The 15,958-nt window shown below is 49.1% G+C and overlaps 1 protein-coding gene across 1 annotated transcript; it reads left to right on the forward strand.

Moving 5' to 3' along the window:
• The first annotated feature begins 4,977 nt into the window (after positions 1-4,977).
• Rlbp1 (retinaldehyde binding protein 1) lies at positions 4,978-15,215 on the forward strand. Its single transcript, XM_057756569.1, has 8 exons — positions 4,978-5,088; positions 5,793-5,821; positions 6,035-6,163; positions 8,052-8,256; positions 10,106-10,284; positions 13,189-13,347; positions 14,721-14,831; positions 15,057-15,215. Exons 2-8 carry the CDS (start codon positions 5,810-5,812, stop codon positions 15,213-15,215), a joined length of 954 nt encoding a protein of 317 aa, XP_057612552.1. The 5' UTR covers positions 4,978-5,088; positions 5,793-5,809.
• The last annotated feature ends 743 nt before the right edge of the window (positions 15,216-15,958 follow it).

Here is a 15,958-nt window from a genome sequence, read left to right on the forward strand (position 1 = left end):
GATCCCCACTTCAAACTGACCCTTAAATTGCTTCCTCAGCTTGGGTGTGACTCCTCTGCACCAGAACAACTCAGCTCTTGGGTTCCTAAGACTTATGAACACCCTTCTGAATGGGGCATGCAGCCTTACTTTCATGGCCATTCTGCCATAAGCAAGTCTATGTATGTACCTATATATTTATTTTTTTATGTACACACATGTACACAAATATATATGTGTGTGAGCGCTTAAGAGTTAATTTTGGTATTTAAAATTGGAATAAAATTTTAATGATTGTCTATGGCCAACTTTTCAAGCAAAATTAAAATTACTTGGGAAACTGCAGCCAAGCAAGCTGTGGTTTTACTTTTATTCAGTAACTTCAGACGCAGGCAAGCCCATCTGTTTCTCATGACAGAAACGTGTTGAAAGACTTTTACACAAGTACACTGACCCTAGAAATGCAAGCCCCCTCCCGCCCTCCCTGCCTCCCTGCCTCCCTGCAGTCAGCTGGGGCCAGGCGGGCCAGGGAGCCCAAGCGCTTCTGCCAGTGCAGCCAGCATAGGTTTGTGGGCCAATGAGGACAGTGTCACCATTGTTCCAGTCAGAGGAGCTAGAGGTAAACACGACTCTTGGGGTGGGAGGAGGGCAGGAGGAGACAGGAGATGAGCTATGAGCCATAAAGTGTGCTGTGGCCCTTCTTCCCCCAAGGGCTTCGTGCCGGCTGGTGTCCTGAGATGCTCCAGGCCAGTGGTTCTCAATCTTCCTAATGCTGTGACTCTTTAATATTGTTTCATGTTGTAGTGACTCCCGACCATAGAGTTATTTTGTTGCTACTTCATAACTGTAATTTTGCTACCGTTATGACTCATAATGTAAATATCTGATATACAGGATATCTGGTATGTGACACCCCCCCCACCAGGGGTCATGACTCCCGGGTTGAGAACCTGATGCTTTAGACAGCCCTTCGTCTACTAGGCTGTGCCATAGACTTCACAGTCTCTGGGTAACGGGGATGTTTTGCAATGAGGGCCTTTATTCAGTCCTGATGGAGCGTCTTAGCAGTTTAGGGGACAGCCTGGCCTCTTAGTCTTATCCTCTCTTGGGAGCCTCACATCCAGTGAAGATCCTCGGGGATAATAAAGTGACTTAACCAACAGAAACTCATTCTCTAGAATCCCAGACTGGAGGTCTGAGACCTTTGATGTCACCGCCTTAGCTTGTGGGTAGCTTTGTCTTCTTTCAGAGTCTACACATGGTCTTTCTTATGTAAACCCAAAACTGTGGTGAGAGCAAACCATTTCTGTGGCTGGATTCCAGAGAATGACCTGTGCCCATGAGCTCAACCCAGCCTGAGCATCTCTAGAAGGACCAGGACCGAAGGTGGGCTGTTTGGGCTCTAAGATGAGGTTGACTAAAGAGAACTTTTCTGTGGTGGAGGTACGGAACTCCCTGACTTTGGAATCCCCTACAGAAAATGATCTAAAGGACTTGCATCCTGAGAGAAATGAAAAACTGGTCAGAGTGACCTAATTGCTTTCAGCCTGAACCACGCTGTTTAGGCTAGGCTATTTTGAAAAACACTTCCTATGTGACAGGGGCCATCGCGGGAACCAATAACAACTGGGAGAGCCAAGAATTGACCAATTAAAATATGTCCGTAGTATGCTTCATCTGCATACCCCGAGGACAGGCCAACTGAGAACATACTTATATCCATACTTCATTTACATAATGATATCATTCTTATTGAATTTCACACCATTTTGTAATCATTTGCTGTTCTCAATCAGGTCCAGGTATGCAAATTAGGTGAAAACTGGTCATCCTGCGAGATTGTCTATAAAAAGTCCTGTAATTTCTGGAAGGCAGCTCCTCCCACCCTCACTGCCTTGAGTGTGCTGGATGAGTTCCTTGCCTAGGCTGGTACTGCGCTTTGGAATAAACCTTGCTTTTTGCATCCAATTCCCAGATCCCTGGTGGTCTTTTTGGGGGGCAAGAGTCTGGGCACAACAATCCCTCATACCCCCGTGCAACACCAAGGCAGAGGTTGGATGTCCCCTGCTGAGGGCTGCTCTAGAGTTTCTGGCTGTGCTGAGGCTCAGGTGTGCTCCCCTCACATAGGAGCCCACAGATTCTACATTGGGCACAATTGCCAGCTCTCCAGTATACTTCCCTGGGATCAGGCACCGGAAGTGGGTATTGTGCAGTCCTCCCTGATCTCCCCCACAGCCTCTAGCCTTCACACTTCTCAGAGAAGATGAAATCAGTTTAGAGAAATAACCTTACGTCAAGAAAGATGCTGGAGCAAGGACTGCAGATTGGGCAAGGGAAACCTATTGTGGCTGCACACACCTGTTTTCCTTGCCTTTGAGAGGCAGAGGTTGAAGGATCAGAAGTTCAAAAACCTACCTGGGCTGCAGGACATGGGACGGGGGATGAGGTGGAGGAGGTGGAACCTGAGGGTATGACTTAGAAATGAAGTTTTTGTGTTTGTTTGTTTTTCTTTTCTTTTTTTCTGAGACAGGGTTTTTCTGTAGCTTTGGAGCCTGTCTTGGAACTCCCTCTGTAGACCAGATTGGCCTCAAACTCACAGAGATCCACCTGTCTCTGCCTCCTGAGTGCTGGAATTAAGGTGCGGGCCACCACTATGCAGTGAAATAGAGTTCTTCCATGTGTCAGGCCCCAGGTTGATCCTCGGCAGCCCACAAACACATCTGAACAAGTGGGCTGTGCAGTTTGGGGCCAGCTTAGGCTACATGGCAGGTCCTCCCCTGCTCAGCTTCACCAGGTCCGTCTCCCTCACATTGGGACAGTGGATCACAGGCCTGGATCACTCTGAAGACCACATTTACAGTTTCTCTTCATTTCTGTATATGTCCTTCCCTTTGTGGGGAACGAGTGCTCACTCTCCCAGGGTCCCCTGCCTCCCAGTTTGAGAAGCGAGAAGGCAGGGGAATGGGATGGGGCTGGCCCAGATCCCAGAGAAGTGGCTTCCACATGGCTGAACAGAGCTTCAGGCAGAAGCTCACAAAGCAAGGCTTTGATGGCTGCCCGCAGGCTGGGCCTCTCCCCTCTCCCTCAGGATACTCTGCTTGTTTCACTCTGGGCCTCTTGTGAGCCTGATTTGATGGAAACAGTGGGTCTGAGAAGTTCCTTGTGACACACTAATCCGAGCTTGCTGACCTGACCACACCTCCAAAGGAGGCAGTTTCCGGAGCACCAGAACAATTCAGAGGCTCCCACAGTCCCAAGCAGGAGCTGTCAGGTAAGTAAGTCAGTAACAAGGCTGGCGGGGAGCATAAGACAGTGTGTGGGGGTGAGTAGTCGGGGGTGGGGTGGGGTTCACCCCCTCTCAGACTGCTCTGGTTGTCTGAAAAGCAGTGTGCCGTTCTTCAGGGTGAGTCAGACCCTTCTACAGGCAGACTGAGCACATACAAATGTGGAGTACCTAACCCAATTAGAACTGCAGATGATCAAATACCTTTTATGTGCTGTATTTGTAATTAACTGTGTTTTATTTGCCAATTCTAAATGGCAGAGAACGACGATGTGGAGCTGGGGGAGCATGTTTTCATGACAAACGTGCATACAGATCCTGAATAAGCACTTTTTAAAAATAAGAGCTAAATGCTTCTCTGTGTTGACTTTAATCTTCTACTTCTAAGATCTGTGCTTGTGATCTGCTTATCTGGCTGAGGGTATCCACTAATCCCTCTCGAGTTCCTCAGTCTTGCTTTGCTTTGCTTTGTTTGTTTTTGAGACAGGGTTTCCCACGTAGCCCTGGCTGTCCTGGAATGTCCTATGTAGATCAGGCTAGCTTCAAACTCACAGATCCAAGTGCTGGGATTAAAGAGGTACACCACCACACCACCACACCACCATGCCCAGCTTTCGCTTTTTGTTTTTTGAGATAGAGTCTCATGTAGTGCAGGCTGGCTTTGAACTCACTATGTAGCCGAGAATAACTTAACCTCTGATCCTCTTGCCTCTCTCTCCCAAGTGCTGGCATTATAGGTGTGTGTCACTGTACTCCGCTCTTGGTCTTTATGCCCATATGTTCGGACGAATGTCTGCTCTCCAAAAAGTTGGCTTGTATTTGGTTCCTTTTTTTTTTTTTTTTTAAAGATTTATTATGTATACAATAGTCTGCCTCCATGTATGCCCGCACGCCAGAAGAGGGCGCCAAATCTCATTATAGATGGTTGTGAGCCACCATATGGTTACTGGGAATTGAACTCAGGACCTTTGGAAGAGCAGCCAGTGCTCTTAACCACTGAGCCATCTCTCCAGCCCATATTTGGTTCCTATAGGCAGATTCCAGCCCCCGAATTCCCTTGTCCTTGCAGGGTTATGGTAGGAAAAGGACAGATTCAGAAGGTGGGAGACAGTCTCTGGGATCCTCAAGTTTTAGTGGACAAATTGGGTTCATTTCGGTGTGATGCTAAGAAAGGGAGAGGGGGCTCTGTTGTAGAGCAAGATTCCACTCTAGATTATGTCCCAAAAACCCTGTGGTCGTCATGACAATCGCTTTGGGTAGATGCTATTGCCCTCAATTTGCTCTCAGTCTCAGTCGAAATTAAATAACTCCCCTATGGTCACACAGGCGGCAAAAGCCAGTTTCAAATCCAGATCTCTCTAGTCTACAAGGTTTCGGTCACTCACACACACACATACACACACACACACACACACAGGAGCTTGCACAGAGATGACACGACTGGATGCATCAAAGAGATTCAGTGTCAGGTAGACACAGGTTCAAGTCCCAGCTACTTATCAACTATGAGTATATGGCTGAGCTGACCAAATGACTCTGGTCACGGGTAGAAACAGAATTGAAGATCCTCACAGTCACTTGGGGACATTTAGGCCTGGGAGGGGAAAATCTGGGAACAGGTGGGCCGGAAATCCGTTCTGGTGGCTCAGGGCTGCTAGTGTGTACACTATTTAATTACATCTCACAACCCTTCCATCCCAGTAGGGAATAGTCAAGACTCACGTGAAATCACACAACTTGCAAGTGTGAAAGACAGGGTTTGAACCCAGGACCCACATCCAGCTGCCCCAGACTGCTCCTTGCTGCCTACCGGAGTCACAGCTTAGGTAGGTATCCCGTCCCCGGCTTCCTTGGGCTGTGCTACCACCGACAAGTCGCTTACACTCCTGGCCCTGGTTTTCCTTAGCTAAAACAGGAATGTTGCTGCCATGCCTGGCTCTGAGACAATGAATTTGAAAGTTCTTAGTGTGCCACCTAGCTCTGAACACACAGCCAGGCCTGGCGGCATCACGGCTCACCATCGCTCGAATGCACTGGGGACAGAGCGAGCCATCCCCTGGGCTGAGAGGTTTCTGGGGTGCCCATTTGCACTGGGGAAGGAAGGCTTCCAGAACGGAAGAGAGGTTCCCTTACTATAGTGACCTGGTCCTGTAGCTGAGAATGGGGTCCATTTCTGGTTTATTCCTAGATAGCCACAGCTGGAGTAGGGTGTTAGTGGTGCTTCCACTTCCAAAGGCATGTTCCCAAAGTGTACCCCAGGAACCTTGTCCTTCAGAGCTGGGTGGGGGAGGGGGACCCTAATTTTAGCTCTCTAGTCAGAATCTCAGGAACCAGAACCCATGCATCTGAATTTCTGGCCAATCATCTTGCGGGGGGTGGGGGTGGGGGTTGAATGCTTGGGAGCCACTGTTCTAAGACAAACACAGAACAGTTCCTCCAATATCACCAGAGTCCTGACTTCCTTGGCTGCTGGGGACAGGCCACCTGGAGAGGCCAGGGCAGAGCAAACAGGTTCTTTCTTTCCCCTCAGTGTCTTCGAGAGGCAATATGTCAGAGGGGGTGAGTAGCCTGGGCTCTTCTTCCCTTGTTTCTTTCCTTCCTACACTGTGACCATCTCTCTGGGGCCCCCATCCACCAAAGGGCGGAGGTTTAGCAAAGCTTTTCGCCAAAGGCACTGTGCAAGATCTCAGCAGGCCCCTAGGCCAGTGGTTCTGTTGGAGTGGGGGGTGGGGTGGAGCTGTCCGACCTTCCACATGACTTCTCTCTGCTCAGGTGGGCACATTCCGAATGGTCCCTGAAGAGGAGCAGGAGCTCCGGGCACAGTTGGAGCAGCTCACAACCAAGGACCATGGTCCCGTCTTCGGCCCGTGCAGCCAGCTCCCTCGCCACACTTTGCAGAAGGTGAGGTGCCAGAGTGGGAGGGGGTGAAGCGCTGTCTGGGGCAACCTGGTAAGGAGCACAATAGGGATGGGGTGGGCAGAGCAAAATCCTCTCTCCTTCCTGCTGCCTCAAGTCTGGGAGGTCACTGAGTGAAGGGAGGGGGTCGTCCTTCTCCTTTGAGGAACTAGGACAAGAGCATGTCACCTCTAGCCCCCTTAGCCTGCTCTTCTGGGAGATGGGCATAAGAACACCAACTTGCCAAGTATAGTGGTTCATGCCTGTAGACCCAGTATTTGGGAGACAGAAGTTGGAGAATTATAATTTTAAAGCCAGCCTGGGTTGCATATAGAGATCCTGTCTCAAACAAACAAAAGACAAACAAACAAAAAACCTCCCCAAAAAAACCGGATTGGGGGTGTGACTCAGTTGACAGTTGTCTAAAAAGTGCCTGAGATTCTGTGTTCCTCCTCCAGTGTCACATAAAACTGGGCATGGTAGCACACGCCTGTAATCCCAGCACTCGGGAGGTACAGGCAGGATCAGAAGTTCAAAGTCAACCTTGGCTCTACGTCAAATTGAGGTCAGCCTGGCCTAGAAACTTTGTCTCACAAAACAAACCAAAGGTTGGGTGTGGTGACACACACCTCTAATCCCAGCATTTGGGCATTTGGGATGGATCTCTGTGAGTCTGAGGCCAGCCTGGTCTACAAGGCAAGTTCCAGGACATCCAGGGCTATTACACAGAGAAACCCTGTCTCGAAAAACAAAACCCCCCAAACAAAACAAAAATCCAAAACAGACAAACAAACAAAAAACAAAACAAAACAAAAATAAGGGCTTTTCGAGGCCAGCCTGGTCTACAAGAGCTAGTTCCAGGACAGGCTCCAAAACCACAGAGAAACCCTGTCTCGAAAAACCAAAAAAAAAAAAAAGGGGGGGGGTGCTTGGCGAGGTGGTTCACTGACTAAAAGGCATTTGCCATCAAACCTGACCAAACGAGTTTTATCCCAAGTACCCAGCTCCCACAAGTTGTCCTCTGGCTTCCACATGAACATCCTGTGTGCCCCCCTAAACATACATGTAAAAACAAATAAATGCAAAAGGCAATTAAAAACACAGAACAAGGCCGGGTGGTGGTGGCACACGCCTTTAATCCCAGCACTCGGGAGGCAGAGGAAGGCGGATCTTCGAGGCCAGCCTGGTCTACAAGAGCTAGTTCTGGGACAGGCACCAAAGCTACAGAGAAACCCTGCCTCGAAAAAAAAAAAAAAAAAAAAAAACCACAGAACAAAATAATAAATAAAAAACAAAGAAACCCCCACAATGAGTCATGGCAAAAATCAAACACACAGCAAACACACAGTGTAGGGCTGGAGAGATGGCTCAGCGTTTAGGAGCACTTGTTGCTCCTGCGGAAGATCCGGGTTGGATGCCTGACACCCAGTGGTGGTCCACAGCTTTTCATAACTCCAGTCCCTGGGGACCTGATGCCCTCTTCTGACCTTCTCAGGCAGGCACCAAGATCGCATATGGTACACAGACATATGTGCAGGCCAAACACTCACATATACAATGAATAAAGTCTATAAATTAAACACACACACAATGTATCTAGAGGACCGAGTAGGGTGTCGGCTAAGAGCACAGTACACACGGGCATTTGTTAGAAACGATCATTGCTGTCAATATCTCGCATCCAGGCTGAGCAGTTTGACACTCTCCAAATGTAAATGTCTGTGAGAAAGCAGCATGCCACTCCGTGACCCTGGAGGGCACAGGAGGAGTAAGGCCCAAACTGCAGTGCCCTGGGCTCTCCCAGCAGGCCAATTTGGATTTGAGCCTTCCCACACTCGCCCTATTCCTCACTAGCACCTCTAGGTAACTTCTGCCCCATCTCACCCTGTTCCAGGCCAAGGATGAGCTGAATGAGAAGGAGGAGACCAGGGAGGAGGCAGTGAGGGAGCTACAGGAGCTGGTACAGGCTCAGGCAGCTTCAGGGGAGGAGTTGGCCCTGGCGGTGGCCGAGAGGGTACAGGCCAGGGACAGCGCCTTTCTCCTGCGCTTCATCCGTGCTCGCAAGTTCGACGTGGGCCGCGCTTATGAGTTGCTCAAAGGTAAGGCCTGCGCTGGAGGGCTGGCCCTGCCAGGTAAGAGGACGTTTTGAGGAGGGTGTCTGCCCTTCCCACAGAAAAAAAACTCTCTTATGCCGTGACGTAGTCACTATCTACATATTCTTCATGTGAGTGCGTATGCACACACATGGGTGCACACGTGTGTGAACTAAGTAGTCCTTAAGATCACTTGGGCAGCTGGGCGGTGGTGGCGCACGCCTTTAATCCCAGCACTTGGGAGGCAGAGGCAGGCGGATCTCTGTGAGTTCGAGACCAGCCTGGTCTACAAGAGCTAGTTCCAGGACAGGCTCCAAAACCACAGAGAAACCCTGTCTCGAAACCCCCCCCCCCCAAAAAAGAAAAAGATCACTTGGGCACAGTTAGCTGGTGGATGGACAGACGGACAGACGGACGGACGGATGAATAGATGGACAAGATTAGATGGTCAAGACCAGATTCCTAGAAGAATGTCTTCTCTGTCAGTCTTGGAACTCAGTGAGTAGAATTTAGGCACCACATTTAGGCGACGAAGGAAGGTGTTTTCCTTTGGATCCCCACCTTTGGCTCTGGAATGTTCCAGGTGGTGAAGCCGTGCCTCCTCCATGCACTTACCCGACACTAAACCTCAACCCCAGTGGAACCAAAGATGGTGCTCACCTTGGGGATGATGGGGAGCTGGGACAGAACTGCTACGAGCATGCTGGGTGGAGAAACACATTTCCTGAAGAAATCAAGTCTTTGGTGTCTACAGAGGGAAGGGCTGTAGAGGAAGAAGCGGCCTGCAGCCTATTGCCTTTCCCTTGTTACTTTTCTCCTCTGTACCCAGATGTCAAGTCAGTGCCACCCTGGGCTCGCCGCTGTTTTAGGGCATTGAGCTCAAGCAACCCACGCTGTTGTAGAACTTACATTCTATTGGTGGGAATAATACACCTGACGGCTAGAACACCTAGGTAGAGTCTGAGTGACAAGGGGCAAGGAGAAGAATGAGCAATCAGCTATGAGGGGCAGAAGATCAAAGCTGCCAATGAAGTATCTAGAAAGGCTCCCACTGCAAAGGAAGACCTGAAAATAAACCCCAAGGAAATTAGACACCTGAGTAACTGGGCGGAGGGCACAACAAGGCAACTGTGAGGCAGGATAGGAGTGGAATGTTCAGTCAGGCGGTGGTGGCACACACCTTTAATCCTAGCACTTGGAGGGAGGGAGGCAAGTGAATCTCTGTGAGTTCGAGGTCGGCCTGGTCTACAAGAGCTAGTTCCAGGACAAGCTCCAAAGCTACAGAGAAACGCTGGGCAGGGGAGGAAGAGTGGAATGTTCTAGAACAGCAGCAAAGTGTTGGCAGTTTCTTAACATTGCTCCCTAACCCCTCCCCTGGACCCCAGGCTGGGAGTACAGATGACCACACGAAGGCAGGGACCTACCTGTTCGTGGACAGTAAGAATGGTATTTGTGGGCACTGTAGGCACTGCCTGAATTAGGAAGAGCCTCTGAGTCTAGCTGGGGCCTTGAGTTATCTTCCCAGACTTTTCCTCAGCACTGCCCGCCCACCCACTCAGTTGGCCCTGTGCCCAGTTGACAGCCTGTGCCTTGTCCCCAAGGGAAGGGAGCTAACACATATGCTTTACCTTCATATGAAGGACTGTACCTCAGGTATGCACACTCCCTAGGTGAACATTGTGAACCATGTGTAATTGCCCCCAACATTTGTGGGAGACAGGCCAATCTCGTGGAAAGAAAACTTGGGGCACAGACAGCGGCCAGGCCTCGGATTCTCACCATGTGCCGCCTGAGAAGGTGGGTGAGCGTGGCTGGAATGGCCTCCAGAATGGCTCCTTAACTCTCCCCCATCCAGGCTATGTGAACTTCCGGCTCCAGTACCCTGAGCTTTTCGACAGCCTGTCCACGGAGGCCCTCCGCTGCACTATCGAGGCGGGTTACCCCGGCGTCCTCTCCAGCCGGGACAAGTATGGCCGAGTCGTTATGCTCTTCAACATTGAAAACTGGCACTGCGAAGAAGTCACCTTTGATGAGGTCAGCTGGGTTCTCTGTCCTAACTGTTGTCTTCGTTGTTGGATTGACCAGGAGGCAAGGTCTGTGGAGGGACAAGGGCAGGCAGCCACCTGCCACCAGGCCTTTTCCACATGGGGAGAGAATCCCTGGGGTGTTCCAGGACAGCAGGGAAGTGGCCACTGGCCTGGTTATCCCCAGCAACACCAACTGGGGACAGCAGCTGTGGGTCAGGAGCTGAAGGAAACCCTGCCAAACACTGAAAGCTGAGAGTAACAGAGAAACAAGGATCTGAGGGCTGTGGGCTGGAAGATTCTGGAAGATACAGGTTCTGCTCTACTTAACTGCTTTCCGTGTGCTCCTATGTTTAAGCGTGTAAGAGGGCTGACTAAGGGAAAGAAGTAAGGATTTTCCTTTATTCTTTCCTTCTTTCTTTCATTTTTCCTCCTTTCTTATTTGTTTTGTTTTGAAACGGTCACGGGTATCCCAGGCTGGCCTGGAATTCATTCACTATGTAGTTAAGAATTGCATTCAAACTTGTGCTTCCCTTACTATGTTGGGGTTTACAGGCCTGTGCCAACATACCTGGTTTTAGGCAGTGTTGGGGATCAAACCCAGGGCTCCACACATTCTAGACAGGTATTCTACCAAGTGAGCTGAGTTCCCAGCCTTCTCCTGTGTTTCTAAGTATACTAGTGTATGTAAATACAGGGGACTGTCTTCTTCACCTTTTCTACTTTTTAGACCCCAGACTTTAAGAAGAAATTAGATTGCACTGGCCAGCCCTTCGCTCTTGTTAAGTGGTGACGGACATAGGCAACATCTCTACCTTATGTCGGCTCTTATTAAGGGTTTATTAGGCCTTCACAGTAACAAGATACTAGCTTTAGAATTAAAGCTTTTTTAAAAAAAGAAAGGCATATTATTTTGTGGAGAAGGGTTGGAGAGATGGCTCAGTGGTTAGAGCACTTGCTACTCTTGCAGAGGACCTGAGTTCTGTTCTCAGCACGCATGCCAAGCAGCTCTCAGTCTCCTGTTACTCCCGCATCGGTGGCACCAACATCTTCATCATAAATAAGTGATAATAAAATTAAAATAAGCCAGGCAGTGGAGATGCACACTTTTAGCCTCAGCTACACAAAGAAACCCTGTCACAGGGTCTCCACTGCCTGGCTTATTTTAAATGAAATGTGTGCGCTAGTTCCTGGAGAAGCCAGAGCCTCAGCTCCCCTGGAGCAGGAGTTACACTTAGAGGGAGTTATGAGTCAGCCTCCTGATGTGGGCACTGAGATCCAAACTCAGCTCCTCCGTAAGAACAGCAAGCTCTCTTAATCACAAAGCCATCTCTCTAGCTCCAACTAAAGGTATATTTTTTAGAGAAAAAAATTAAAAACATGCACTTTTCTTATTATGTAGACAGTATCTATTCTTTTTAGAATATACAAAAATTGAAAACTTAAAATCATTTATAATTCTGCGACCTAGATTTTTTTTTTAACCTCTGTATTCTTCCAACTTATTTTACACACACACACACACAATTTATATAACTGTGGGATCATTAGTCATCAGTTTCTCTCTGTAATTTTGGAGCCTGTCCTGGAACTTACTTGTAGACCAGGCTGGCCTTTTTTTTTTTTTAATATTTATTTATTTATTATGCATACAATATTCTGTCTGTGTGTCTGCAGGCCAGAAGAGGGCACCAGACCTCATTACAGATGGTTGTGAGCCACCATGTGGTTGCCGGGAATTGAACTCAGGACCTTTGGAAGAGTGGAAGAGCAGGCAATGCTCTTAACCACTGAGCCATTTCTCCAGGTCCCCCCCCCCCCCGAGGCTGGCCTTGAACTCGCTGAGACCTGTCTGTCTCTGCCTCCTGACTGCTGGGATTAAAGGTGTGCGCCACCATTGCCAGTCATTTTTAGTGGCACAGGCCCATACACCCATCTGCTAGGGAGGCTGAAGCAAGAGGACTGATTACAGGTTTAAAGCTGGTCTGGGCTACAGAGTGAGTTCAAAGCCAGCCTGGGTCACTTAGTAAGACTGCCTAAAAATGCAAAGTGAAAAAGGGCTGGTGATACCGTTTAGTAATCTGCAGTACCCTGGGCTCAGTCCCCAGTACTGAAAAAAAGATGGGGGAGAGAAGGGAAGGAATGCAGAGAGAGAGGGAGGGGGAAAGAAAGGGAAGGAAGGGGAGAAGGAGGGAAGGAGGAAGGGAAGGAGGATCAGGGAAACATGGAATCAAACTGGCAGGATAATGGCGGTCAGAGCTACAATTTCAGCACTCAGGAATTGGTAGAAGGAGGACCTCTTGTTCAAAGCTGGCCTGGGCTAAACAAGTTTTCAAGGCCAGCCTGAGCTACAAAGTTAGACCCTGTAAAAAAGAAATCCAGGGGCTGGAGATACAGCTCAGTAGCATAGTGCTTGCCTAGCGCAACCAAGACTCCACCATTGATTTCTGGCACCAACAAATGAACCAAGGCAGAACAAAATCAACACAAGACTTTTCTGTGTGATGAAATGCCATGAAGAGTCCCCATGTTGTTAATGCTTTACATCATTTTCACCGCTTCACAATTGTCCATGGCTTGAATCTACCTTCATTTCACTCCTCTCTTACTGGATACTCAGGCTGTTTCTAGTGGTTTCCAGCACTATAGGAGTGCTGGGAGAGACTCAGTGGCTTCTAATCATGAACATGACATCCGGTGTTATTTTATTAGCATGTATTCTGGGAGGGGGGCATGTGTGGCAAATTCCTGCAGCGAGGAAGGTGCCAGTTGGCTCTCTACCCGGGACCCTGAGATTTAATCACCTCTGTGGGTTGGATCTTAAACCCTGCTTGCTGTGCTCCCGGCTTTGTGAGGCTTGAGATCAACTCTGGGGCTTACGACCGAGCCACACACCCAGCCCCTGCGCTTCTAGATTTTGCAGGCATATTGTTTCATTTTGGAGAAACTGCTGGAGAACGAGGAAACACAAATCAATGGCTTCTGTATCGTTGAGAACTTTAAGGGCTTCACCATGCAACAGGCGGCGGGACTTCGCCCCTCGGATCTCAAGAAGATGGTGGATATGCTCCAGGTGAGATCTTGGAATCTGCCCCATGGGAATCTTTCACAGGTGGTTTCCCAGTTTCCACGATGCAGGAAGAGACCCGAGGAGTTGACAATCTAGTGTCATACGGAGCAGTGACAACAGTCATCTCAACAGTCAACAACCATCGCACTTGCATGGTGATTGAGTCTGTTAAGCAGATGGTAATGAGTTCGTTGACTCATTGAGAGGATTCTCCCCCATATCCTCTGCTTCATCTTACAAACCTTGAAACTGAGGCTTGGAGGTTAAGCGACTTTGCAAGGTCACACACAGTAAAGTGGCAGAGGCTGGATTAGATTCCATGTGAGTGATCCTGGAACCTCAGGCTGTCTGGCCATGTACGTCCTGCCATCTCTTTTTGCTTGTGAGTTTATCACCAGCCCCCTTCTGAGTCCTTTATATACAGATAGCTCCTAGTCTCTTCTTTGAGCTGCCTTATATTTTCCCTGTGTGTGTTGGGAAAGAAGAGGCTGGAGATATGGGTATACACAGCAGTTGCTGAAGGACAAGGAGGCTTGACAATGATGTCCTTCTGTTCGGTCTATAATGGTTTGCCATCCACCCAGTACACAAGTGGTTTGAAAAAGCCTCAATCACTCCGACTGGGGATATGGCTCTATTCCTAGCACTGGTCACTGTAGCACATGCCTGTAATTCTGGCACTCAGAGGGAAGAGGCAGGAGAATTGGAAGGTCAAAGTCATAACTCAACTACGTCATGAGATCATGTCTCACAAAACCAATAAATAATACTAACACACCACACACCAAATACTAACACACACACACACACCAAATAACAACAACACACACACCAAATACCAATACACAGAACATACACACACACACAGAACACACATACCCCAAACACATAATCACCAAATAACCAAGCAAGGCTACCATTTTATCCTTTGAAACAAATTATTTCTAGGGTTTCAGTTTTGTTTTTGTTTTGCATCATGGGACAGCTTTAGGTTGTGTAACTTGCAGGGTTTCCTCCCTACACCTTGGGGCCAAAGTGAAGTCAAAGTTCTCGGGTGGCTGGCCCTGGGATGAGCAATACTCAGGGCAACATGCGATGCTGAACAAATCAGTCCTCACTATATGGGGAGAGCCTGTGTCTGTGTGTGTGCATGTATGTGTGTCCACGCATGTGTGCAATGTGTGAGCATGTGTGCATGTATGTGTGTCTGCACATGTGTGCATGTGTGAGCATGTGTGTGTGAGTGTGTGTGCTGATAAGTAGGAGCCTCAGAGTTCACTGGGGCAATGAGGTGAGGGGATTCTCCCTCTCTCTCTCTCTCTCTCTCTCTCTCTCTCTCTCTCTCTCTTTCTCTCTCTCTTTCTCTCTCTCTGCAGGATTCATTCCCAGCCAGGTTCAAAGCTATCCACTTCATCCACCAGCCATGGTACTTCACCACCACCTATAATGTGGTCAAGCCCTTCTTGAAGAACAAGTTGCTGCAGAGGGTGAGTTCATGTCTGCCTCCTGAGCCTCCTCAGACACTGCACACTGGTCCCAAGTGAGTGGACACCCCACCACCACCACCACCACCCCACGCGCGCATGTGCGCGCGCGACAGTCCCACACAGAGGACTGTAGAGAAAGACATCAGGCAAAGAAAGCCCGCAGTGGCTTTGTCCTCCCCTCCTCTCTCTTCCTTCCACTCAGTTGCCCTGCTCACTTCCCTGCAGGTCTTTGTCCACGGAGATGACCTTGACAGCTTCTTCCAGGAGATTGACGAGAACATCTTGCCCGCTGACTTTGGGGGTACACTGCCCAAGTACGATGGCAAGGTGGTTGCTGAGCAGCTCTTTGGCCCCCGGGTCCAAGTTGAGAATACAGCCCTGTGAGGAGACACCCTACCATATGATCTGTGTTAGAATCCTAGCCCTTCCTCAGCTTTCCTGAACCCAAGACTGGGAACGGGAATGCCCGAGGTGACTGTGGCTTCCCCAAACTTCCTAGGTTTAGGAGAGCTTGAGTGGCACCTCATCCCAAACTGACATAGAGGGTAGCTGAGGCGAGGGGGTTACAGTCCCACCTGCCTCTGCAGTTACAGGGCAGGGACAATCTTGTGAGAGGCTGGATTTCAAAGACTAATTAGGCTTCTCTGCCATTTCCTTTGTAACCGCTTTGATACTTCGTGTGTGTAAGGTGGAGTTGGAAACCCACTCACTTTTCTGCATAAAAGAAGGGGAGGCTTGAAGCACTAATGGTTTAACAAACTCAGCAGCTGCAGCAGGCAAGGGATTTCCCACCCAGAATTCCAGGGAGGGAGCAGCCTCGAAACAGTTACATTTGGGGGTGACCTGCTGCTGAGTGCCCTAGGAGCTAAGAGCCTAAGATCTTTCCAGGTTGGAGGTCACATCCCTTCATCTCCACCTAGCTTAGGTGTGGTTCTTGGGGTGGGCTCCCCTTCACTAGAAGGTCTCTTTGCCTTGTTGGGTGGGTTTTGCCTAAATTTGTATTATCTTCTCTGAGCACCTAGTCCTTGATAAGACAAATAAAGTCATTCTTTGTCCGTGTCAAGCTCTTTTGTGATGAACTTATGGTTTATTTAGGGTTTCCACGGCTGTGATAAAAAACAGTGACC

The sequence above is a fragment of the Chionomys nivalis genome, chromosome 23 (assembly GCF_950005125.1).
Source record: "Chionomys nivalis chromosome 23, mChiNiv1.1, whole genome shotgun sequence".
Taxonomy (NCBI): domain Eukaryota; kingdom Metazoa; phylum Chordata; class Mammalia; order Rodentia; family Cricetidae; genus Chionomys; species Chionomys nivalis.